The sequence below is a fragment of the Apis laboriosa genome, unplaced genomic scaffold (assembly GCF_014066325.1).
Source record: "Apis laboriosa isolate Shangri-la unplaced genomic scaffold, ASM1406632v1 scaffold68_cov148, whole genome shotgun sequence".
NCBI lineage: Eukaryota > Metazoa > Arthropoda > Insecta > Hymenoptera > Apidae > Apis > Apis laboriosa.
The window spans coordinates 1,676,740-1,704,692 of NW_025224135.1; the positions used below are offsets into that span (position 1 = coordinate 1,676,740).

The 27,953-nt window shown below is 26.1% G+C and overlaps 2 protein-coding genes across 2 annotated transcripts in view; both read right to left on the minus strand.

Annotated features, from left to right (window-relative positions):
• Positions 1-760: 760 nt before the first annotated feature.
• On the minus strand, positions 761-8,944 carry LOC122718870 (trypsin 3A1-like). Its single transcript, XM_043944246.1, has 9 exons — positions 8,024-8,944; positions 7,133-7,491; positions 6,090-6,238; positions 5,073-5,084; positions 4,891-4,959; positions 2,698-2,875; positions 1,700-1,834; positions 1,055-1,186; positions 761-982 (listed from the first exon to the last, which is right to left on the minus strand). The coding sequence occupies exons 2-9, from the start codon at positions 7,301-7,303 to the stop codon at positions 761-763; spliced, it is 1,068 nt and encodes a 355-aa protein (XP_043800181.1). The 5' UTR covers positions 7,304-7,491; positions 8,024-8,944.
• Positions 8,945-10,302: 1,358 nt separating this feature from the next.
• The window catches only part of LOC122718793, a 24,059-nt gene continuing 6,408 nt past the window's right edge, over positions 10,303-27,953 (minus strand). The window contains exons 3-6 of the mRNA XM_043944127.1: positions 18,359-18,491; positions 13,853-13,986; positions 13,083-13,275; positions 10,303-11,484 (exon numbers count right to left, since the gene is read on the minus strand). Of these exons, the coding sequence (XP_043800062.1) occupies positions 11,378-11,484; positions 13,083-13,275; positions 13,853-13,986; positions 18,359-18,491 (567 nt within the window). The 3' untranslated portion in view covers positions 10,303-11,377. The remainder of the gene's footprint in view (positions 11,485-13,082; positions 13,276-13,852; positions 13,987-18,358; positions 18,492-27,953) is intronic.

Genomic DNA, 27,953 nt, shown 5'->3' on the forward strand with positions numbered 1-27,953 from the left:
ATATCTGATTAACACAAAAGTATATTATAAATATCATGAAAAACATTAAATTTAAAAATTTGAAAATATATACATATTTAAATTTTTTATGCATATTTACGAAAAAATTAATAATATCAAAATATAATAAAATCTTTGAAATATTTAGTACTGTAAAAAAAAGCATCTTATATTGTAAAAGATAAATATATAAAAAGTAAATATTTTTGAAATTAAAAAAACTGTTGAAAAAATGATTTAAAATCCAAAAAAATGATAGCTATAATAGATAAAATATTTAACAAATAAATATTTCATGGATAAACATATAAAATTTCATGAAAATTTTTGTTTTTGGAAATATTAAAATAACTTCGCATGAAATTATATATTTTAATATAAAATTTTTATTGACCAAATTTTATATTCTGTGCAATTGCTATAATTTAGTTATTTAGAAATAGATTTAAATATATATAATAGAAACATTATTAATAACATAATTCAAATATTTTTAATTGAATTTTAAGAATAATTTTATTAATTAATGTATGATAATTATAATAAAATTTATGCTAATAATAATAATACAGAAAAGAGTAATAATATTAACAACAGTAATGATATTAACATAGTTTAAATATAAAATATAAAATTTACAGATATTATTTATATAACATAAATATTATTTTGATCATAAAATATTTTCGTTTTTATTTCTTATATTTTTTTATATTGCTTTTATTTTATTGTTTATATAGTTTATTTTATATTCAATCATCTATCTTATAACTAATATAAAAAGCATTATTAAAACGAATATACTACTAATGTTAGAAGCAATTTGAAATGCACTATTTCTTTTCATAGTTGAATTTATCCAATCTAAATATAAATCTAATCGACAATATACACCAGGTGAATTAGGACGAGCACAACTTTTACCCCATGATATTATACCAATTTGCAGTCCTTTGCATAATAATGGACCACCACTATCACCCTATAATATTTTTTAATCATAAGTATAACATTTAAATACAAAATAAAATTAATCATAAATTACAATACAAACTTGACATGCATCTTTTCCACCTTTTAGCACACCTGCACATAAGTGATACTTAGAATGTACTCCTTCAACGGGACACTTTTCATGTGGTATTAACGGAATATGGACATGACGAAGATAAGTACCCGTTCCTTTCTAAACAAAATTTATTCTCATAATTGAAATGATCAAAAAAAAACAATTTTTATAAATTATACATACATACATACATCTTTTTTATATTGCTTATATCTCATTAATTCTTTAATATTACAACAAGAAAATAATATTACGAGAATTATTACGATAAATAATATAACAAATAAACAAAGATTATATGAAAAGAGATGTAATATAAAAGAGATATAATATAAAAAATACAAAATAATATAGAAATAATAAAATAATAAAATATTATTACATTTCCAGTATTCAAAAAAAGTTATTAATTCGCTCCAATTCTAAAAATTCTCTGTACATATATACATATATTATCCATATACGGTTTACTCTGTATTCTTTCACGTAATCTATATCACATTGAAAGCATCACGCCATTCATTTTCTACGCCCTATACAATCGCAAACTCGAACAGATTGCCTCTATTCTCGTCAATGGAACAATTTTTGCGAATGACAGTAAATAACTAGATGCGGTTAACTACGTACATTGGATCCAGGAATGTGTCGTCCCCAGCCAACCGCAGTACAGGGATCGGGATACGTTTGGAAAATGTTTGCGTCATAGGCAGCAGGTAGAGTAACGAATTTCACGTACGAGTTAATGTAAAAGGGTTGCGAGAGCTAAATGCAAAAATAAACAGAACAATATAATTGAGAAAATCGATGGGACTATGTTTCGTTTATTTCAAGCTTTTTGCTGGATTTTTTTTTTCTCGTTGTGTTATACTTTTTACTCATTCCTCGTTTAATTTTCTAATTGAAGCTACATATAAATATAAGAAATAAGAAAGAAACTTGAAGATAAAATTAAAAATCGATTAATTTTAATTTTGTTAATTCCTACTTCTATTTTCGTGAAAAAATATTTATATCGAAATGCAAAAACAAATGTGAAAATGAAAGATATACAAAAATTTATAAAAAGATCTTTTTATTTCTTAATATATTTGTTAATAAATCATTATCATGAGTTGTGAAAATTTTGTTTTAAGATTTACATAAGATTGTTATGTATATGTTATTTATTAAAAAGTGATTAATTTAATCTAACATAACCTAACATATCTATCGATTGAATAATATTTATCTAATCTTCCTTTTTTATTCTTAATTCAATTTTCAAATAAAATTTGCGTATAAAACAAGTGATATAAAAAAAATTTTTAAAATCAAAAAGAAATAGAATAAAATAAATAAATAAACTATTTTCAATTGATTCAAATTTTATCTTCAAAAGATTCAGATTTCTTTCTTTTTTCGTGACATTTTTTATTGAAGTTTCAATATTTCAAAATTCGATTCGAGAAAAAGCATTGCACGAATATACACGCAAAAAGAAAATAAAATAGAAAGAAAAAAAATTAAATAGTGTTCAGGATTTTTCGTATTAATTTCAATTATGTCCCTTCCCTTTTCTCTCTTTTTTTATCTCTTTTATTTATTTTATTTTCCACATAGAGTTTATATATACACATAATAGTCACCCTGAACAATCCAATATCGTGATGCATGTTCGAGAAATTAAAACTCCTGTGCGGTAATGTCTTGTCTACCAATTCCATCTGTATAGTACTCCAGCTTGGAAAGTACACGTAAGTGGCTCCAGCAATTACGTAGAATAGGCGTGGATTTTCGGGAACCCATCTACCTCTGGGTAACGGTCTATATGAACGATTTACATGGATCATTTTCCCGATTATAATTCACAATTTTTATGTAATTAGTCTCTTTTAAAGTTTTTCTTTTTTAACATATTTTTTTTTCTTCATAACGCACACACAAGAATTTATGGGCACAAGAATAAAACGATTCAATTTAATAGGTTTATCACGGGCGGCCACTGATTCCTTGTTTCCAAAGTGGAGATAAAGCTGAGTTCACGCGGGAAATTAATAAAAACACGTCTCGAATAATCGATGAAAAAAACGAATGAATCGATTACAAAGACAGTGATGATAGATGATGATTAATGCATTTACATTGTCACTTTTTATTTCACTTTCTTTCCCTTTTTTTCCTGCTTTTCGTAGCTTTGTTTGTCTTTTTGTTGATTCTCGGTTTGAATTATGTTAAACTTTAATAAGATCTAACATCGCTAACTCTTTCACTGCTATGATCGCTAATATGGTTGGTATAGATTATTACGTATGCTTATGAATGAGTCTGAACATGTTGAAGAAATAAATTTTGAATCTCATTAGACTGTTAACTAGATAGAAATTAAATTATCCGTTTAAATTATATTTATGTGAGAAGAACAAAAAGTACTATTTGCATTTTTTTTATATAAATTATTAAATTAATATTCTAAATTATTTTTTTGAATTAGACACTTTGAATGATCAAACTCATATGATTATATATCGCGATACGATCTCGAAAAAGAAAAGAAGAAAGAAAAGAGGGCGCAATAAGAGAAACAAAAATTAGCGCCATCTATTAATCTAAATATGTAGTAATTGTTAGTAATTCATCCAGCAATATGACTTCGGTATAAAAATATAATAAATTGCAATTAAATTAATGTTATGCATTATGATTAAATTAATATAATTTTATATTAATTAAGATTATATTATCAATAGAAAAGAAATATTCCTTAATCGAAATGTTAACATGAAATCTAGTCAACAGTTTAATCAATAACTTGTTAATTATTTAGTGATGTTTATTCGAATCGTTTTGTCAAATTCGAACTACGATATCTTCTTATTAAAGTTTCGACTGAAATACAGATATTCTATTCTAGATTGCACATTTAGCAATCTAAAGATTAACGATTGCCTTGATTCGATTTGGAATAGCATTTAATAGCAAAATTTATCTCATTATAGCTTGTTCAAAATTAATTGCTTGAAGAGGTTATTTGTCTTACCATAAATAACATCATTTACGCATTATACGTATTGTTCGTCTTTCACAATTAGTATTCCATTCCTTCTCAAATATAATTTGAGAAATTTAATTAACTTTATTATCATTTGTTATTTTTCATATAAAGATAGAATAATTTATTGCAAATAAAATAAAAAAAGATTTATAATATATTTATATATATATTTATAAATAAAAAATAAACTAAAGTAAAATAAAAAAGTAAAATTAAAAAAAATAAAAATAAAATATTAAAAAAGATAAAAGAATTATTTAAAAAAAATTTCAACGAAAATATGATAAAAAACTATCAATAAAACTATCATAAAAATAAATCTCTAGAATTTTTTTCTTGAAATCTATTCTTTTATTTGATGGAAATATGGCGAGATCAATCATAAATAACCTCGAGTCGGTTAATTTTGGACAAGTTATGATATCGCCAATGTGTCATTATCTGTCACATTCGAAGACTTTAAAAGCATACGTATCTACGATAGCAATGAAAGCGCTACGAGCGAAGATGCCCTGTGACCGTAAAATGGTAGCATAAAAATACACAAGAAATAGTGAATTCTATTCTTTTTTTTTTTTTTTTTTTTTATTTGTTTAATTTCTCCCTCTCCTCTCATTTTAAACGATGTTTTATCTATCTAAAATTTTAATAAAAAAATAACTATAGATGTCATTTATCGCGCGTTTCATCGAACTAACTAATCCCTATAAAATCGTTAGCAGGACGAGTACTGAAAGGAAATCGATTCTGTGTGTTCTCGTTTCTATGGCTTTGAGACTAACTTTACTGTATATGAGATGCAAGCATCGCGTGATTAAAAAATGTTAAAGAAAATGAGCGTTCTTCCCTTTCTAATCTAGAACGTTTAAAAACAGAATTCTTATTTAATATGAAGACTTATTATATGGAAGTTTTAACATTTTAAAGAGGAAGTTAGAATTATATACTTAATAATTAATTACTTGCTACCTAAGATTGGAACTGTTTTATGTTGTTTATATTGGATTGTAACATACGCAATATTTATTTATCTTATTTTTATTATTTATATTTTGTAAAGTCTATCCGTTTGTTTTTCTATAAATCCTATATAAATAGGCAATTATCGTAAATCGATAGTTAATTTTATTATGCATCTAGTATCAATGATTGAACATATATTATATTTCATATTTATATTGTATACATATTGTATACATATTTATATATGTATTTCATATTTCATATTTAAACATGATGCCTTCAAAATATTTTCAAAGATCATGAATCTTCTTTATTCCATCCGAACCATCGTTGATATTTTCTAATAATAAGCTCTAAAAAATAATGCATCGAAATCTATACAAAAAATCTGAACAATACATATGTATATGTTATTAGAATTCTAATTCGATCCCTAGAAATTTCCTTGATTTAGTTAATCAGATATTTTTTATTAACGATTAATATACTTTTATCTTAATATTATAAGAAAACCATTTCATATGTTACAATTCAATATCCAAACTCTTGAACACATCTCTTTTCCAGCACAATAAGAACAATTATAAAAAATTTTTATCATTGACTATCCACAATTCCTTTAATACTTTTCCTATAATTGATCAAATGACATAAAATTAGTCCAATTATTTCCAAAAACTTATGTAGAATATTTTTTAGAATAATTAAAGGAGCGTTCAGACAATTAACGTATATCAATGTTTCAAATTTCTCAACATTACATAAAAATCAATATATATATATATATATATATTGTTATATATAATATTACTGAACATTTGTTCAAAAATGTTAAAAAATCTTGAAATATTAATAAAACGTGATCGCCTGAATATTCCATAACCACAATACGTATTTATCGCATTTACCCAAGCACCAATGAGAATTCCTCAAATTACCGTTAACAAACTATCGAACATTTCACTAGTATTTTTTCGCTAATCGGTTGGTCACGAGATCCAGTATACATTGACGATACTCTGCTACCATTTTAGGGTTAAGAGCCATAGACTGTATAAATGTCGCAGTCTTAGAACGCACCTGACCATGCAATGAGCGGCTGACAAAATGAATCTTGGTGCTACGTAAGTACCTCCGCAGATATGACTCAAGTGTCGCCGTTGTACCGAGACCTACGAGAAATTGACATTGAAAATTCGGTTTCGTCATCAGCGAATCCCTACATCTTACAACTTCGATACAACTAAGATCTTTACGTGGAACACTTTAATCGTTTCCAATTAAATTTATTATGGTAATGTATACAAATATTTTCAGAATTAATCAAATAACTTGTGTGTAGATGTGACAGTAGTTGATTAAATTTAGATGAGTTATATCCATTAACTTTTAATACATGTAAATAACTAATTTTCATTCAATTTTACGATTAAAGATGCAAAATATTTTGTAAACAAATGTAATGAAATCTGTTGACAAATAACTAATATCCAATAATATAAATAATAATGTTTATTACATTTTAGATGTTTATTATTTTTAACCTTGTTAAAAAATTCTTTAAAAGATTATTATCAGTAAATTATTCTTGAAGTTAAATAAGTCAAATTTTAATCTTTAAAATATAATAATTTATTTTTAGACAAATACTTTATTCTAGATAAATATATCTAGATTTATTTTTTTATCAAATAGATATCTAATATCAATACTTGCTCTTAAATTATTTAATTTTTATTATTTTTATCCTGTATATTTGATGATGTATTATCGTGCCTCTTTTATTTTGATCAATTCCGTTTATAGGAAACACTTTACATATTTTCCGCTATTCTCTACAAATTCTAGTAATGTAATTTATGAGGAATTATATTTCTTATCATTATTGAGGCGTATTATGTAAGGTTAATTAATAAATTGATTAATTGGTAAATTGACATTATCTTGACACTATGTATCGCTAACTTCACTTCTTTTATTTTTGTTTCTTGGAAACGATTAGAGTGATTCGCGTATCCGTAGCTTTAGATAATATTTAGGAAACGTCACGGGCGCATTTTACATACGATGAATGGATAATTTTTTATGTCAGTGATTTCTCCGCCGACTATCCTCACGGCTACTTTTTTCACCGAATGGATCAACGTTTCATTGTCGCTCGATGGAACCTCGTTTGTAATAACAATAAGCGCTTGAAAATAACACATCAAAGTGAACAATAACAACATCTTGATCATTTGTCTACAATACCGTCGGTGCTACCAGTGCAAATTCGCTGCTTTTTTTTTTTCGTGACACAGCCGTCTTTTGTCTTCTATTTTGCGGTATCCAGAACGGTATCCATAGGGTGATACGATTTTAATTATTTCAAGAATTAAATTATAGAAATTTTTGTTTCCATTATATGTATGCTGATTTACAAGTTCTGAAATTAAGTAATTTTGATCTATTTTAAATTCTTTGTTGATATTTTTTGATAAGTAAATATATTTATCTTTTATAGCAAATATTTCTTTGATATCATTAAATTTTACAAGTTATATTGATTTGGTCGAAAATTAATTACGCTTTTTTTGCGGTATAATATTTAAAGTTGTTAGAGCTTAAAATGAAATTTTAAATAAAATTAATCAACCAAAATAAAAATCATTTACTATTTATACTATTTTTCTAACGAAATATAAATATTTTATTATTTTAAAAATCTAATTACAGATACTTGAACATATGAAACAAAGATATAATTATTATATATAAAAATAAATAAATATAGTATTAAATTATATCAGAATTTAATATTCTTTAGATTGAATTGCAAGAAGAAAATTAATTAATTCTAAAGATACATTATGATAGATCAATAATTTCAACATTCTACTTAAAAAAAAAAAAAAACTATCCAAATCTCTATACATAAAAAAAGAAAAAGTTTGAATATAAATTATTATTATCATTACCTTCGAAACCATTTAAATCAGATTCTAGGTACATTGTCATCGAATCAAATTATCTTTATTTAAAGTTAAATTTTCTTTTCAATCGATTCACTCTGTGCATGACTAGGTGAATCGCGTTTGTCAGCGTCTCCATTACATCGGCATTGTGCCGCATCTATTATCATGCATCTCTCGAAACAATTAAGTAGCCGTGAGGCTCGAAAAGATTAACTCTTTACATTAATTTATAACGCTACGATATGTTGCACGATATGATGAAAGTATCACCTGCTAAAGAACACTCTTACCATTATGGATATAATGCTCTTTCTTTCTCATTTATTTGCACTAGTCGCTCTCTCTCTCTCTCTCTCTCTCTCTCTCTCTCTCTCTCTCTCTCTCTTTCTCTCTATTATATGTATATGTATGTATATATCACTTTCACTCCTCTTCTCGTTCTTTCCTTGCACAAAATGCGTTAAACTGAAAAATAAAAAGAAGAGAAGACAAAAAGGAGAACGGAAGCGTTTTAGAATCGTGCACACGTGGGATGTCCCGGAAAACCGTCGTATACACAATTTTATTGATCGACAATGCAGACTCGACGGTGCGTAGGCAAGGAAATTCTATAATAACACCTTGTTGTTTTTCTACATGATATATAGACACTTATAGGCGTGTAATAAAATGCACGCTCGCGATGACAAAATAGCCAGACTTATCCCCTTTGAAGGGGATAACTTTTTCATTCTTTCTTTCGCTTTTTTTTTTTTTTTCCCTTTTTCGATTAAAAATAGAACTTTTATCATACATGCTCTTAAGGGACAGACCCTACGTGTGCGTACATTTTACCTAATCGGTTATAGACGATTGATTACAACGTGCAATAAAACTGCGTAGAAATAAAAGCGAAACTAAGAGTTTTAAATAGATGTATTGAAAAATTTATATAGGTATATTTCTGATACGATATAATCGAGAAAATTATCGATAATATCGATAATATTATTTTATTTCAAGAAGATTGGAATTTTTTTTATTTCGTATTTATCACAAAGATAAATGAAAAATTTATTTTTCGATAAAAATTATACATTGTAAATATATAAAAATGATAAAAAAATCATATAAAAATAGGTATATATGCAGGTTTATAATAATTGTACATGCATACTATCTATAAAGACATAAGGAACACAGTTTTGGTATTATATTTTTTCAGCATAATATAAATTAAATTTGTACTTATCCTGTACAATTTTATTATATTAATTGCAAAACATGTATTATTAGTCATTTTGATTGGTTTGATATATAAGATAATATACAATTTTATTGCACGATATAACTGAATATATATTTAACACATATTTAATTGATTTTACATTGACTTCTAATTCCGTGAAAATGAAACATTAGCATTAAAAAATTTTTTAAAAGATAAAATTATCTTTATATTAATATAATAATAATATATAAACACTATTATATAAAGATATTTTTTTGCTTATTATGAAAGGAAATGAGGAATCACATGAGGAAACAAGTGATTCAAATAAAAAATAATGATAGCAAAATAAACGAATAACATTATGATGAATTATATATATATATCATTATGCCGATAACAAGGTACAACAGTCTTAATTTCTGATTTGTCAATAGGATTTTCCAGTTTTGGACTATAATTTTTGCGTTTGTAGCACACAATACGCATATATGTATATATAATATATATATGTATATATAATTTTTTTATATATAAATATCTATTTAAGATATTTAAAAACAAAACGTTCACATGCGCACGTGTATAAAGCTCGTATATACCATATCTATTTAACCTATCATAATATCTTTTTAGACGATAATATGTATATGAAATATATTCTTCGTTCTTACTTTCATAAATTAGCATTATGATCAATAATTAGATTATATTAGAACTAGAAATGTAAAAACATCAAATAATCGATTATAATATTTAATGCGTGATTATGCGTGTTGATAAAAAAGGAATTAGAAAGTAGTAACTGAAGTATCAAATATAACCTTAGTGCATAAAGATATACAATTCTCATTTCTTCCTATTAAATTCTCTTTCATTTTTCGAAATAAAATTATCCATTTAAACTTCATATATTTATTAGATATGTAAATCAATTCGACATCTTTTATATTTATTTCTTTTCTATTTTGAATTCAAATATTTTTGAATAATAATAAAAATTATTTTGTAATGAATAATTCAATATTATTACACGATTCATAACAGTGAATTCATTTACACATCTAATAAACAAAAGATAAGATTAATATTCATTTGAAACAATACCTATACTTTTACACTTCTTAATTTCGAGCAAGAAATTCGATTTACGAATTGACATTCATTACACGGTCTCCGATTATTATAATACACTTATCGAATGAACGTGTGTCCATTGAAATGCTCGAGATCTCTTCGAAATTACCTAGAGGTCTCTAGCATCACAATTACCAATATCGATAAGTATGTAATATACTAAATACTATACTAAAAGCGATAGATATATAATTCTTTAAACTATGAATAAAAACGATACTTTATATATATATTTTCAGGAATATAATAAATTCTTCTCGAGTACGAGCGAATAAAATATTCTATATATAGTGTCAACATATTTAAAAGATTTAAAATCCAGTAAGTATAGAAATATAGAATAATGATGAACGAGTTAATCTTGCGGTCGATATTATGAGAAGATAAAGAAGAAAAATGCGCCCGTGTATGTAACCTATATATCTTTTTTTTTTTTTGTATTTTCCTTTTTAGAAAAAAATTACTGTTAACCGGCGAATTACTATTTATTACTACGATATCTTTTTTCTCTTTTTATTTTTTTTCTTTTTTGTTTTACTTTTTTTCTTCTATCGTCGTTTCGATGGTCATATTCTTTCGAACTTGTGCGAGTCGAAATGACCAGAAAAACGAACGGAATTCTCCCTCCGGATTCGACAATATTTTCGCGAAATAGATAACGATCGATACAAGCGACAATCGAAAATAGTTGCACGAAGAAGCCGCGTCTATATGAGTTTATAAAATTTCTGCAAGACAATAAAATCGCTGCCCCCGTGTATTTCGGTATAATCAAGGAAGACATTGTGATTGTTCGTTCATTAATATATATATGTATGTATATAATATATATTCCCCCCTTCCCACAAGTTCTCCCTTTTTTTTTCCACTTGTATTTGTATTCTTCTTCTCGTTTACGTATATTACACATCTTTTTTTTTTCTTTTTTTTTTCCTGTAATTTTTCTTCTTTCTTTAGTTTCTTTTTTTTTTTTTTCTTTCGTTTAATTATCCTATAGCAATTGACTTTTATTAAGGAATGATCTTGTGCATCGCGCAGAGTATACACAGTAACGTAGCTAGGGGCCATCCCCACGCGATATTTGGTGCTGAGGATTCGACCATCGACATAATTTTCACTGAAACAATGAATAAAAAGTAGGTCTGACGTTAGAAACGCGAGACTCGAAAATATGTGATATTTAAAGATTTATATTAATTGTGGAATTTAACATCGAACATGAAATAATGCAATTGAGATGATTTGTGGTGATTATTGCAGTGCAATAAAAAATATTATGATTTAAAATATTAAGAAATAAACTTAAAGTCTTTTTAATAATTTGCTATATTACATGATAGAAAAAATTCTAAAAATTAATTTCCTTTCAATGGATAATGTAAACATCTATCCCTGACATATTTTATAGGAAAAAATATAAATAATTTTTAAATACATTTTTTCAATATACCATTTTCATATTACAAATAAAAAAATTCATTATTTATAATTATTATTCTGAAAAATATTTTTAAATAAATAATTTATTGGAAAATAAACTAATAAAAATTTTTAAAAATCACTAGTATTCATCGTATAGTATTTTTGTCTATTTCCCTATTGCAGGTAGTAAGAGAGTAAGTCTTTTAATCTATTATAAATTATAAGATTAATTTATATTGCATTGATATTTTTAACATATTTTATAATATAATAATTAAAATAATTGCACGGAATGCTATATTATTATTATTATTATTATTATAAAATCAAATATAATAGAAATGAAAAAATATTCCTAAAGATTAGATGCAGCTAGATGGCATTGAAAAAGCCATAGATAACTTTCGCAATTGCTATTTCTAATTGGACGTTTTTTCCTATGATGCAATAAGGCTTCAAACGAGTTAATTAGAACGCCTACTTTTGAGGTTACGCATCTCATTCATTAGTATGCCTTACATGAACGATGGAAAAGGTATTTGAGATGAAAATCTCACGACTGTGAGATTAGAGTAGAGAAATGCTTTTTTAATGGAAAAAATAGCGAGAAATTGTTCGCGTGTACAATTCCCCTTCCCTCATTTGTAAATCGGCCCTAATACTTGCGTGTATTGATTCCTATCTAGAAAATATGAATTTCCATTTGAAAAGCAAATTTCATTTTTAAACCAAGCCAATTTTTATGAAACGTGTATGTGTAAAAAAAAAAAAAAGAAAATATTGCAAATAAATAAACCGTGTGCATACGGGCTGAATAGAATTCGAAAATCTGATTGGGAGGCACTAAAAATGAGTGTTCGGTAACCGATACACGGCGAAAAAATATGATTTATGAAATACAGTGTTTGCAGATATTTATGAGAGAGAAAAATTGTGTATGTAAAAATTGAATTTTGAAAATATATTATATAAGATGATCATATAAAGAGTTCGAAAAATTTATTTTTTAAAAACAATAAAATTTAATCACGTTTAATTACTGTAAAAAATATAGAAGAGTGCGTGTATAAATTTAATTTGAATCAAACGTTCCTAGAACAATTTTATCAAAATTAGATCTGTAAAATTAAATCAATTAACGGAAGTTGTAAAAATAAAATTTATGAAAGATAAATAGATACCTATTTGCAAATTGAATTTGTAATTTTAAATTGTTCTCACGAAGAAATGAAAAAAAAAAAATAGAGGATTGAAAAGAGAATAAAAAATTATTTTATAAAATCGAATAATTACCTGTGACCGATTCCTTCTTTATATCGGCATACTGCACTGCGTAATCTGGGATGGTCGAATGACAGCTTATTTCCAAATTACCGTTTTTTCCTGTATGCAACGCGGAAACTTCTATCACCAGCTTCGCAGTAGCAGACATCAGTTGGTTTTTGTGGTGTGTGTGAGGATAGTGATTTACCAGACTGATATCCACCTAATATAACAGGCAAAAACATTGTGGTGTTTGGTTACAATTTTTATAAAAAATTTCTCACATCGTGACATAAGAATTAGGTTAGTTTTAACGGATTAATGTTTTGCGGACGAATGTTGATGTTATAATAGCATTAAAAAAACAGGTGATATTATTCATAATAAAATTTTCACAAAATAATACATATTTTTTTTTATTTCTAATATTTAAATATTTAATTTATAACTTCATATAAGAAATATCCTTCATTTGCAGAGAATCAGAATCGAAACAAAATGTTAATATTAAAGAAAAATCAAAAACAATAGGAAAATTTTCTTGTATTATCGAACATAAATATATAAGTTGATGTCATAATTTTTTATTTAATCTCAAAGTTATCGTACTTGATAGCTAATTGTTTCTAATATCAATTCGATTCATTATAAGAATAGAAATGTAACAAAATGAAATCGAAAAAATGTGTGTAGACTATTATAATTAAATGAATGATGTTACAAGTGAAAAATGAATTCATCATGAATGAATCAAGATTTATTGGACACAAGTATGCCTGTTATCTTTGATATTTACTCACCTCCTTCCCGTTTATATACCAAGTCAAATGAGGAACTGGATGTGCAGCCGAGGAAGTGCAATTCGCTTCTAAACTTTCACCTACGATGTACGAGTTTTTCTTGAACGTAATTTTCGGGTTTTCAGTCTGTGGTACTGTACACAATTTGATAACAATACTAATTAGAATAGAATTATCCTTGAGAATTATAATAAAGAATAATTCAGTGATTATTATAATAATGTAATAGAAAAATATAAATCTAACTTAATCTAATAGTTCAATAATTATTGCAATAGAAGAATACAAATATAATTTAACCTAATTTAACTGTTTAGTTAATTATTGCAGTATAATAGAAAAATATGAACTTAATCTAACATAATCTGAAAATTAACCAAATATTTGATCTTCATTTGATTTTTTAACGAAACGAAGAGAAAACAAATTTCATATCTAACAATTATTCTCTGCAAATTATGCTTGCAAATATTCTCCCTCCCAATTGTTTTTAAGTGAACTGTGCATTCTGTATGCAATCATCAACGATTTATACTGATAAAAGTCATATAACAATTTTTATGCCTCGATAGCACATTATAATTGCTAAAGAAGTCGTGTCCTATCGCGATTATATTTCACGTATAGGTGAAACGATTGCATAATTAGCCGATCGATTGATGCAAAGATGAACCTCCCCTTCCAAGTGTTTGCATCTTTTATCTTTCGAGTTTTCTATTTAATATCTTATTAGTTAGAAATATTAATAGGCAAATATTTTTCGTTTAATTTTGTGATAAAATTCTTAAGCGTTAATTAAAAAACTGTAAAGGTATATAAAATACATAATACAATTATGTTCATTATAATTAAACTAGAAATTATGGAATTTTTTATATACATATATTACATTTTGTATAAATGAGAAAAATGTTAGGTTATGTGAAATAAATTTTTAATAAGGCTTTTAATGTTTTGTTTTTATAGTTTTGTCAAAATTAATATCAATTAAAGTTTGATTTAACAAATTCAATTCATGTACAGAAAATATAATAATAAAAATTCGCAATCTAATTATAGTGAAATAAAAATTGGAAAGATAGAATGGTACTCAACGAAGTCTACTTATGTCAACCTCATTTTATTACGCGTTTAACAAGCATAATAATATTTGCGTATAATTATGTTATTTATTTTTTTCGCTTTAGAATTCATGAATTCAAATATTTAAAGTATCCGAGTTTTAACAAATATAGAATTTACAATAATTTTTTTGCAATAATATAAAAATATCTATTAAATATTTTATAATAAAATATATTTTTTATCGTTATAATAAAGAAAATATAAAAATTTTATATAATATAAATTTTAATAATTTAATATGATCGTTTCATTACAAGACAAATTCATTTCATTTCATTTATTTTTTTATTCGTTAATCTTTTTATTTTATTTTATTTAATTTAATTTCAATATCGATTTAAATATGTACACACATTATATAAATTTTTTCATATTCTTTTTACTCAATGTGTTCTTATCTTTTACAAGATAAGAATTTTTTTAATTAGAAGTTCAAAAGTGCTTTTACGCGTTTCGTAACTTTTTCAATTTTTCAAAAACTTTCTGTCTTACTTGTTAAAATATAACTATATTGCAAAGAAACTTTTTTAATATGATATATATATATATATATATATATATATATATATTTCAAAATTCAACTTTTGCATTACATTTTCTTTTAGTATTTTTTGTAATTGTCAATGACAATTACTTGACAAAATTTCATCTTATTATATTTTTTATCTAAATTACATTATCATTTATCATAAAAAAAATCTAAAAATTCTGAAAGTTTATAATATTATAGAATATTATAGATTAAATGCATTTCTCAACATTTTAACTCTTTATATTCTACCCTAACCTAATCTAAATAAACTAATCCAATATACAATTTCAATATTCTAATTTTTTTACATTTAAATTAAGAATTAAGAATAACTGATAAAAAAAATATTCTTTTCAGTGAATCTTTTATTACATGATTTTTAAAAAAAAAAAAAATTCTATTCATTTTCAAACGAAACGTAATGAAATTATTGAGATTAAATATTTTCATTAAAGATAATTTTTATATTTTATACACTTTTATTTTACAATTTTATTAATCTTATATATATATATAAAATCTTTATCAGGAAGAAACTATTAAATAAATTGTTTTCATCTGTTTCCTGAACAGTTTTTGTATAAGACAAGTAATAAGTGAACAGAAAAAAACAAAAATTGGTTGGAGATGAATTAAAAGAAAATTATTTGGAAAATGGATTCAAATTGTATCTTTAAATTTTTCTTTCAACTTTAAAGAATATATAAGATTGAATTAATTTCACAATTTGCATATTGCACACTTGCCTGGAAAATTTATATTTATTGCATCATTAAAACAAAGAAAGCATAATATCTTTTACCAGTAGAATCCTGAGTAAGTAAGTGAATTTCCATTTTTAATATGATATTCTTACGTATTTTTTAAATCGTTTCAAAGTTATTTCATAGTAATTTTTTATTTATATCGCTTTTCAAGAAGATGTACACTATAATATTGACTTATGTATAAAATACAAGTGAAGGATATTGGAATTTTCTAAACTTCTGTATCTTCTTTAATAACTTACATCAAGTTTTAATTTGAATATGAAAAGTGTCCCAGTTTTTTGACGACAAATTGCCGTGGCGTATTCTTTACATTATAAAAATAAGAACAAAATTGTTGTGTAAAGTTCTATAACTTTATGTAACATTTTCCTTTGTCCTTGCATAAAAAGTATATATGAAATAGGTAATTTTCCAACATAGAATAAAAAAAGTCAACTGTCTTTGTCAACTGTCTTTATCTTGGTTATATATACACATACATCACATACCTTTTGTTTATCGTAATGAGTTTTATCGATCAATTAATATTCTTATTAATAATTATTTCTTAATTATACGAGTAAACTAATATTTTCAATGATTTAGTCGAAAATGTTATTATTACATACTCGATCATTTATATATCTACTAGCTTGTGATATATTCGTGGAACATGTTTGGAAGGTGAAATATTAAAATTTTAAAGATTATAATTAAAACGAATACAAAAGTTGATACAAACATAAAAGTTGATATGCAAAAATGTCAATTGAAACTTATTTATCAAATTATAAGCAATTTAAGCTCGCATTAGATGAAGGGAGACATAGGATATACAACAAAGATAGAGTTATATAGAGTATAGTATTCAATTGCATACAATTTAATAAATAAACCGACTTGTTCCATGAATATATCAACATTCTATATGTTGCATAATAAAAAATTGTTCACTATCCATTTCATGCATGTAATGTTTATTATCTTGACCTGGAATAGAATAGATTAGATTATTTGTCAAAGAAAAATAAATAATGAGATAATGCACGTCAACTAAGATGATATCTGCATGTCTATGACGTCGTTACGTGTAGGGAGGAAAAGGAAGGCAAATAATGTATAAAGTCAGATATTTTTGGATCCTTAACCTTTCAAGTTTCAGCATGTTATCTTTTGAGATCTGGAAAATTTCAATGATTTCAATAATTTGGAGAAAAAATAGAATAGATAAATTCTGCATAAATTCTCTGAGAAATTAATTCACAGCACAAAGTTAGTAAGTCACACTAAATTAATTGAATAAAAGTTTATTCCAACAAAGGAAATTTTTAACAATGCATTTAAATTCCAATTTATCGCAAAACTTTGTATTGCAATGCGTTTTTTTTCTATTTTGCAAAGAATAAATTTTCGTTCTGTAAAAAAATTAATAGAATATAAAATTTCTTATTATAATTTAAAATATAAAATTTTGCAATATAGAAAACGTTTTATATTACAGTGTATCGTTGTCACCACATCACGCTTAATAGAAACTATCAATACTGAAACATGTTAATAGAATCGTTCGACAGGTGTCTTCCAGTAAACGAGACTCAATCTATTCAGACAAAATATTAAGTTATCCTATAAGCAATAAAATCATTTTAAAAGAATAATTTTAGTAACTTACTTGATATTTCTAATAATAATTTTTATTATTATTTATAATTTTTTACAATTGAGACAAAATTCTTTAATTTCTTTTTAAACGAATTTTTTATCCTTCCAAGTAAAAAACTTGTGTCATTTAAACAATTTTGTAATAAAAATAATAAGATAATAATACAATGTATTAGGTTAAAAAAATATAAATAAATTTAATATATATTGAAGGTCAAATATTTTCATTCAACATAATTGAATAAAAATTATCAAAACATATTGTCTATTCAATTTTCACAATAAACTATAATTATAATGATTCAATTTTCGAAAATCTGCAATAAACGATTCTTCACAATTAAATTTTCAAGGCGATATTATCTACCGATGGTATGAGCAACTACTTACCATCATGAAATTTTTTCATATTAAATATAATATAGAAATACGACTTACCTATAACTTTCATTGGAACGCTTTCCGAGTGTTCGGTATAAATAGGAGTCGTCATCGTAACCAAACAGTGATACGAGCCGGACGCCTCGAAACGTAAGTTCTTTAATTTGATTGTCGTGCCATTTTCGAAATGCTGTAAAATAAACGTGGTGTATCGTTACCAACTGTCGATCGATTTTAACCGGTTATCTAAAGACCTCTTAAATAACACGCAACCACTGTTTTTTGCGCATACAAGTCGTTCAGAGCCCTTCACTATTGTGACCCGCGCCATTATTATTGCCTCTTGCGTGTCGAGAGCATGGTTGAAAGGGACGCTTGTATCGATCTCTTGAAAATAGATCAAACGACCGTTCCACTGATCGCATAGAGTACGCCATAGATATTACAAAAAAAGGAAAGAAAGAAAGAAACAAAGAAAGAAAGAAATGAAAACTAGGAGAAAGAAAGTTGTGAAAGAAGGAATTACTTTCCAAAGATAGAAATCTTATCTTACAGAATGTTCTAGAATTACAAGTGGATCGTGCGAGAGGTGATGAAAGAATTTTTTTTTTTTCTTTCTGATGTGTTTTTGATCTTGTAACTTTCGATGAGAAGTCTCGATCTCTTGATGTTCCATCATGTAATTCAATTCTTATGCTTTTGTTGCATCATTCATTTCGAAAAGATAGAAGATATGAAGAATTAATAAATTTCGAAGAATTATGAAGATTTTTTCATTTGGTGATAAACAATCGATTTTTCTTTTGTGATTATTTGATTAGTAAGTATAATATTGAAAATATTGAAAACAAAAAAGAATGCATTTTTTTTCTAGCTTAATTTTTTTACAGAATTGGAATGATATTTTTAAATATCATAATACATATTTGTGTTTCTGACACAAAGAGAAATGATAAAATAATGTAATAACATCAATGTATAATTTATAACATTTTTATAAAATGTTTGTAAAATGTTTGATAAATGAGATTACCATGAGGCTGAATAATTGATACATAAAATATCATATTACAAAAAAACGATAGAATTTTCTTCATTACTTTGCACAATATCATAACCAATTTCGTGTTAAATTCACAGTCTAAATTCGAAAATACAGTTTTGCGTGTTACAATTAGAACGAAACTTTTCAAACTTTTGCTTCAGAAATAAGTAAATACGAAAAATAGCAAGATCGTAAGATGAAAAAAAAAAAAATCTTTCACCCGTATTATATTCCCATTTTCTATTTCCGCTCGATTGAACTAGTTTTCGAGACACGTAATAAAAGAATATGTCACGAATCGAGGATATCGCGTTATTTTTATTAAAGTTGCATGTTTCGATGCGGCTGTATCGAGGCTTTGGTTAAGGAAGTCCGTTTCGATATTGTCTATTCTCGATATAACACAAGGCTACGTTAATACCGGTTGCAGTTTCAATTTCCTCCTGTAACGCCTTCGCGGTTTCGCCTCCTCTTGTCGTCGGTAGAAAAACCGATGTTTTATTTAATTCCAGGTCACGTGAACGCCTACGCGTGGAGAGGAGTGGGGGTGGGGGGAATTTTTGTTTTACACAGCAATACAGAGGGGAAAAAATATATGAAATAAGGTTTCTATAGAAACGGCCACGGAAAATGAAGTGACATAAGAGGGATAACGGTATGGTATAGAGTATAACAATGGAATATAATAAATGTAAATGTTCTCGTAAAAGATACTAACTAAACGATATTTTGCGCAATTCTCGTCGAATATCCTTCCAGATAAAAATAACGCGGGAAATTTGAATTTATCAGTTTCGTAATCTTTATTGAAAAATATAATTTTTGAAAATTTTTTGAATTGTTTCTCGACTTGCTATAAAATATTGAAAAAAGTATGTGTGTTATAATTATTTTCGATAAAATGATAAAATAATCGATGAATTTTAGTTTTTATCGAATTTTTTATCAAATTCTCTTCTTTGAATAACTTTTCAGAAAATGATGTAACGCGGGAGATTTGAATTTATCAGTTTCGTAATTTTTATTAAAAAATATAATTTTTGAAAAATTTTGAACTGTTTCTTATTGCATCAAAATATGTAGAAAAAATGGGTATATTTTCTATAAAATGAATAATTGATCACAATTGAAAAATAAATTATCGCTAAAGAAAGAAAATTCATTGGAAAAGATATGTCTCTAAATAATATTTTCATTCAATATTTTTTCGTAATAATAATCACAAAGTTTTTATTTGAAAAAAGCAACAAGACCAACACTTTCATTAAGTGCATTTTCACGATCCGTTATCTTCCGTAACGTAATTGCAGTCAGTTTATTAAAAAAAAGTGCAACAAGCCACTCCATACACATTCTTTACGAAAGAAAAAAAAAAAAAACAATTATTCCAATCGCATCTCTCTCATCGAATCTTTATCACGTCTCAATTCAATTTAAATCTTTACTTTTCGTTTTCTCGTTAAAATGCGTAGCATTAAAGAAAGAAGAAAAAAAACAGGAAGAATGGCAATGAATGTAATCGACGAAGGATTGTTGCAGAACCATGGAAATCAATCAAGTATTAAACAATTCTTATTGAATATTAAATAATACCATAACGATCATTGAACGAGTGTACTATCGGGATTTTTTTTTCTTCTTTTTTCCGTTTGTTCATCCTTGCTAAAGTTAGCCACGATTCTCGACTGGATGTGTATCATGGGCTGCGAATAGGATAAACGCGTTTAGACGGCCGTATAAAGAGTATGCGTCACTTTTTTCTGGGTTACACTCGACGTTTCGGGAACAATGCGGCTCGTAAAGCAAGGTGAATCGTTTGCACAATGCACGAATACGCGGCAAACTTTAACACAGTACGAGAAACTGCTATATATAATTGATGATATCATCCGTTTCCTCTGTACCGAATTTTATTCTTTGGTATTACGTCGTGGAATTTGGTTACATTTTTTTTTTAAAGATATTTTGATTTTATAAATTTGATAATTTTTTTGGAGAGGAATAATTATTTACGAAAGCATTCTTCTCATCGATTTCTATGATCTTGTGAACTATGTTAGATTAAGTTTTTTCGAATTAGGTTAGGTTATAAGCAAAAATATATTCGATACTGTATATAATATTTTTCTGTTTGTGATAACATTTATATAAAATTAAAAATACGTTAAATTAAGTTAGGTTAATTAATTGAGTTGTAAAGATATGTTTAATGATATTCTTATCATGATATTTTTAATATGTGTGACACAATTGTTGAAATTAGATTTATGTTAGGTTAAATTAAATTAGCTTTTAGGTCGAGTTATAAGTAAAATATATTAAATGAACTATATATGATATTTTTTAATTTTTTATATTACTATTGTATAAAATTAGATTACATTAAGTTTAATAATATTAATCTAAACAATAATACAGATCGTCACATGAAATTTGCACAAAATTTTCATCAGAAAGATTGATTCTTATTTATAGATACTGTAAACAAAATATAGTCAGATTTTGATTAGTTCATTATCCAGCCGTCGTAAGGCGTTGGCATTCGACACTGAACATACAATGTTACAATTACATATATAATTCTTAAGCAAAATTCATTGTAGAACTATCGTATAGTAATTTTTTGTGAATATTTCGTAAAAATATTTCAAAATGTTCAAACTTAAGAGTATATTTCAAGATGATTAAAATTAGAGAGAAAAACTTTATTATAATTATCGATAATTTAATATAAAATTTTTTTTAAACATTGAAATTTACAGTAAACTTTCTCTTTTAAATTATGAAGCAATTTATTGATAATTCTTTAATTGAATTTTAAATTAAAATTGGATATCAAAATAAGTCGTAAATCTTATATTACTCGATTTTTTTATTTGAGTTTAATGATTCTTATTAATTTGAAAGATAAGATTCGACAAGTTATTTTTAAAAGTAATTTCAACATTGCTACACTTCCTACACAAAAATTAAAAAACAAATCTATGGTTTACAAATTTTCTTATGTTTTATCATTTTATCCGAGATGAATAGGTTAAGAATTATATCATAAAAAAATAACAATATATTTGCACAAATACCGAGTAAAAAATAAAAGAAACAAAGAAATTTACAAATGTTTTAAATAAAATGTTAAATTTACGTGTTTCTTAACTTTTGTTATTTTTTGATTATTCTCGAATTATAAAATAAATACACGATTAATAACCTCAAATAAAGAATAAGCGTAACGACTAATCGAACAACATTTCAATTTCAATATTTAATGAAATTACGTAAGATATGATCAAATGTAAATAATCATATATCTCAGGGGATCTATTATAATGGAACATTTATTCAAATATTGTAAATTTCATTATTATCCATTTTCTATAATCACGTTCACACCGTGTACAAATTGTGTAATTTTGTATATTAATACACGACTCTGCCAATATTAATTTTATCACACGTAATCCATTTAGAAAATTTGTAGGTATAGAAAATTTACATATCCGTATCGTAAAAGGCGAAAAAATATCAATTTTCTCTTTTTTTTATTAAATTCTCTTTAACACGCATGAGAAACACGAATATTCAATGTAACCAGACATCTAAATATATTTATTTTGTCCTATTATCTATTTTGCCAATCAAAATAGATTATTATCGATTTTCAATTTAAAATCGATCATTATTTTTCTATTCGATCACTCTTTCTTTCCTTCCTAGTGAATTTTCCTTTTCCTAGTGAATTTCTAATGAAAATTCTTTCTCTTTTTTTTTAATTTATTTAGTTCGTTAGTTAGTTTATTATTTAATTAATGGAAAAATGATTAAAACACTTAAAATGTTAAAAAATAATACATCAAGGAGTGAAAAAAAAGAAAAACTTTTTATAAAAGCAAATCGAACTCGAGTCGAATTTACAAAGTATCCCAAAAAATGTTGAAATATTTCTAAACTGAAGATTCCTGAATTTTTTAAAGGAAAATTTTCTAATGTATAAACTTTGTTAAGGATTTATTTTTATTTTCTTCGAGATACGTTACTTGGATTTGTTCGCGCTCGGTCACCGCACATAGCCATTGCTACCGTCGCGGCTCGACTAGTCTACACGCTCCGTGATTGACCAACGTTTTTCGTTAATAACTCGTTAACAAAGCCGCAACGAAAATTCTTGCAAAGGAAAATGTTGCTTGAAATCACCTCACTAAACGTCCAGTTAACGTCCCTATGTAAGATGTTGTCACATTTTTAGGACACCCTATATACACTCGTAATGCGAGTGGAATAATTCTGTATCTGATCGGACACGATGACACGATGTTTCGAGTGAAATAAGGCGATTATGTTCGGACACGCGAGACGAGAAAATGTAAAATAAAAATAAAAAAAAAACGATTAAAAAGAAATTAAAAAAAAAAATAATTATAATCGTCGCGTAATCATCATCGAGTTATGAATACTTTGGAATGAAAACTTTATCCTTCGTATATTTAATTAGAGTTAAAAGAAAAAAAATAAAAAGTTTCGTTACGATATATACGCGTTTCATCAACTTTGCTCCTATTATTAACTTCGAAGGAGAAAACTTTTCCATTCATGGACAGTTGGCTCGAGGGCCATCGTATTAGAAATTGGAGAATTACACGTTTTACCGTCGTATTCGTAGGTTTATTATAAGAAATTGTTGCAAATTGGTTTGGTGCACGCAAATCTGTTTGCACGATAAAAAAAATTGTTTAATATTTGGAAATTCGATATCTCGACTTTTTTTGATATTAATTATAATTCCTCGTTCCTATACAAACAAAGGTTAGATAAATAAATTTGTAGAATAAAATTGTTTAAAATTTTTCTTTTTCTGGATAGATTAAATGGATTAAATAATTTCATAAAAGAAAAATTGCTTAAAAAAAGCTGCAATTGGCAATGAGAAAAATTTGAAAAAAATATATTTTACATATTTTGTAAATTACATAATGTACGAAAATTTCAAAATATTTGTATAAGTAAAATTTTAAAGTCAAAAGTCAAAATTATTTTTCTTGGCGCAGGAAAAGAAACATTTTTAGATTTATAACAAAAAATCTTGAACGAAGCTACCATTTTTAATACTTTCCAGCAACGGATTAACCGATTTCAATAAAAAATTTACAAAAAGTATCCTTTTAATTTTCGCTACGAGTTAAAGCAAAAAACTTTGTTCCTTAATTTTTTTTTCGTAAAACAAACGATAAAACGATTTTTAAAAAAATTTTATTCCATAAATTTAAAATAATAGACATACACTTTTATCTCCGCTACTTTAAACAACGATTTAGAAAAACACGCAGAAATTGACAGAAATTGAAAACGAGATGAAACGAATAAATCCAAATGGGAGAAAGATTTCAAAAAAAAAAAAAAAAAAAAAAAGGAAAAATTCGAAAAAAATTAATTCCTCCCCTCCCTCTCCGAGGGAGCGAAGCTTCGCCGCACGAAGCGAAAGTTATCGACCGCGATCGATTGGAAATTAAACGATTGATCAAACTGTGTATACTCGATAACAGATTGCGCTCACCGCCAATTTTCGAGCGAGTCGTTCGATTCGATACACACGACGTTTTCGAAATACGTGATGCGTGTATGTAACCTATTAATTAAGACTTGATAAGTTTACAGAAGCGAATAGGGGAGGGGTGCGAGTGTATGCAGATTAAAGAGAATTAAAAATAGCGGGACTCGTGTGATTTATTTTTGGACCAGACGGGTATCCAGACCCTCGATGCACCGGGGGCAGATTAACGATACCTGGATGCATGTTCGTTCAACTTTATTGACCACGATGGCCACGTAAATTAAGCGTTGTTATCGATCGAGGTTTCGTACATTTCGGTGTTAACAAGCGAGGAGAATGATAATGGATAATATCAAGGTTGGACTATATCGATATGCAAATTGTGGAGGTAAAAAAAAAAGGGGAGGGGGGAAGAAAGAAAAATGATTTCGAAGAGTTTTTTTTAAGAAGAGTTTCGATTTGGATTCGATTATAATGGAACTATACTACTGGTTGGATTATTAAGAGACTTGTACTACTTGTCGCATCGCGATTGGCCTATGCGTCGCTTGACATATTATCGTTCTATTCTACTTATCCGACCTTCTAACCGTGTCTGGCATCAGAGGTGAGCGAAATTTTAACGATTGAAGTTAAGAATAAAGTTACCTAAAGATAATTTATTATTCAGAGCATCGAATTAACTTTAATGTTGGACGTTTCAATGTATATATGTAATATATGTCAATTATAACAGATACGAAATAAATATTGTTGGAGCATTTTAAATGAAACTATGCATTACTTAAAGTAATTTTATTTTAATTAATTTTTCAATTTTTCAATGAATCGGTCTGATCATAAACGATTTATATCACTTGTCCGTATACGATAATTAGTCCATACCACTATTATAAAATTTAAAATTGTTAAAATTAAATTGTCCAATGTTTTTTTCATTCGAAAAGTGTACAAATAAATATCATATAGACAAAGTTACAGCGAGTTTTGAGAAATTTAAAAATTTTCACCTGTACTATTTGTCTACATATAAGAGACTTGTACTACTTGCCCTTATATATAACCTTTATTGCTTTTCCATTTATCTAAATTTCTGGCATACGTCTGACTATAAACGATAATTTAAAATCGTTCAATATTTTTCCATTCGAAAAGAATAAAAAATAATAATTTAATTACGAAAATTATTGAAAATTAAATACCACGCGGATAAAATATTATAGCATCGTGAATTTTGAATGGAAAAATTTTCAATTATATATATATATTTGTTCAAATATAAGAGACTCATATTACTTGTCTAATCGTAGATAACTTATATTATTTGACCAACCATTACTATTCTTTTCTACTTACTCTCACTTTGTGGCGTGTATCAGTCTGATCTATACTACTTATCCAACAGTAATTATTATAATACTGTTAAAATTTAAAATCGTTAGATTACAATTAAATTGTCTAATGTTTTTCCACTTGAAAAGAATAAAAATAATAAATGTACCAAAAATTATATTAATAAAAGTAAATATCACGTAAACAAAATTATACAAAATATCATTTATTTTGAATGGAAAAATTTCCAATTAGATCACTTGTCTGAATATAAGACTACCTGACCGATCATCACTGTTTTCCTCTACTTCTAGCTTGTATCAGTCTGACGATAAATAAACTTATACCACTTGTCTAAATATACGAGACTTATATTACTTGGCTGATCATAGTTAGCCTATATTACTTTTTTTATTTATCTGGCGTGTATGAGCCTGATAATAAACGACTTGTACTACTTGTCCAATAATAATTGGTCAATACTACTATTATAAAATTTAAAATTGATATAATTAAATTATCCACTCGAAAAGGATAAAAATAATAATCGCACGAAAATTATATTAATGGAATAATTAAATAACACGTCAGAAAAATTTCCAATTATACCACTTGCCCAAATATAAGACTTTTATTACTTCAACGACTATTTATTTTTACTTATCTAATCTTCTAGATCTTGTATCAGTCTGATCAATAAATAAACTAATACCATACTTGTCCAATTTAATAATTAACGTTATTATAAAATTTAAAAGTTGTTAACAATTATTATATCGTCCAATATATTTTTCCACCCGAAAAGCACAATATAAATAAATAAACAATGAAAATGAATAACACGTGGATAAAATTACAATTTTTGAAGAATTTTGAATGGGAAAAATTCCATTGAAAAATTTTGTTATTCTCGCCGCGCCTTAACCGAACCCATTCTACTTGCCCCGTCACACAGACGGCCTATATCACTCGACCTATTCTTTTACTCACTACTAACCTCCGATTCCGCGGCGTCTATCACTTTGACCTATACTACTCGTCCAACGATAATTATTCCCCGCAACTATTATTACAATTATATCGTACAAGTATTATATCAAATCTTATTTTCGTATTTATTAAAAATACATAAAAATACGTATAATTACGCGAAAATTATATGGAAAATAAGTACGTGACGTGAAGGAATTTTTTTTTTTTTTTTTTTTTTTTTTAATTTTTCCAAACCACTAATACCAATCGCACAAGGAAAAAAGCACAAGTTCGAAAATTCGAATAAGACACGCGATCATCTATTAACGTATCACGGAATCCTTTTTTTCGTGTTTACAATGTTCGTGAATAGACATCATTAAAAACCGTTTCCTCGTTATTAATACACGCACAGAAATATATAAGGAATGATAAAAAAGGAAACGTGATAAATCATCGTGTATATATATATATATATGTACAAAATTTAAATAAAGATAAATGTTTCGTTGTGAGCATCAATCGTTTGACGAAAATCGTTTTTCACTGAGCAAAGGCGAAACGAAAATTTTTAAACAAAATTGGACAAATGCAAGATATCGATAAAATTTCAAGGGATTGTAAAAAAATTAATTATATAAATATTAATTATATAATATTATATAATATTAATTAATAATTATATAATATTAAAAATTAATTATATAAATAACCGAATTGGGATGAATAAAAAGTAGAAAAGTATATATATATATATA

Coding starts and splice junctions, on each gene's coding strand:
- LOC122718870 (XM_043944246.1), bottom strand. CDS start 7,303: ATGATCAAGATGTTGTTATTGTTCACTTTGATGTGTTATTTTCAAGCG. Junction 1,835..2,697: donor ACGATATTGGATTGTTCAGG/GTGACTATTATG, acceptor TTTTGCATTTAG/CTCTCGCAACCCTTTTACAT. Junction 1,187..1,699: donor GACACATTCCTGGATCCAAT/GTACGTAGTTAA, acceptor AATTTTGTTTAG/AAAGGAACGGGTACTTATCT.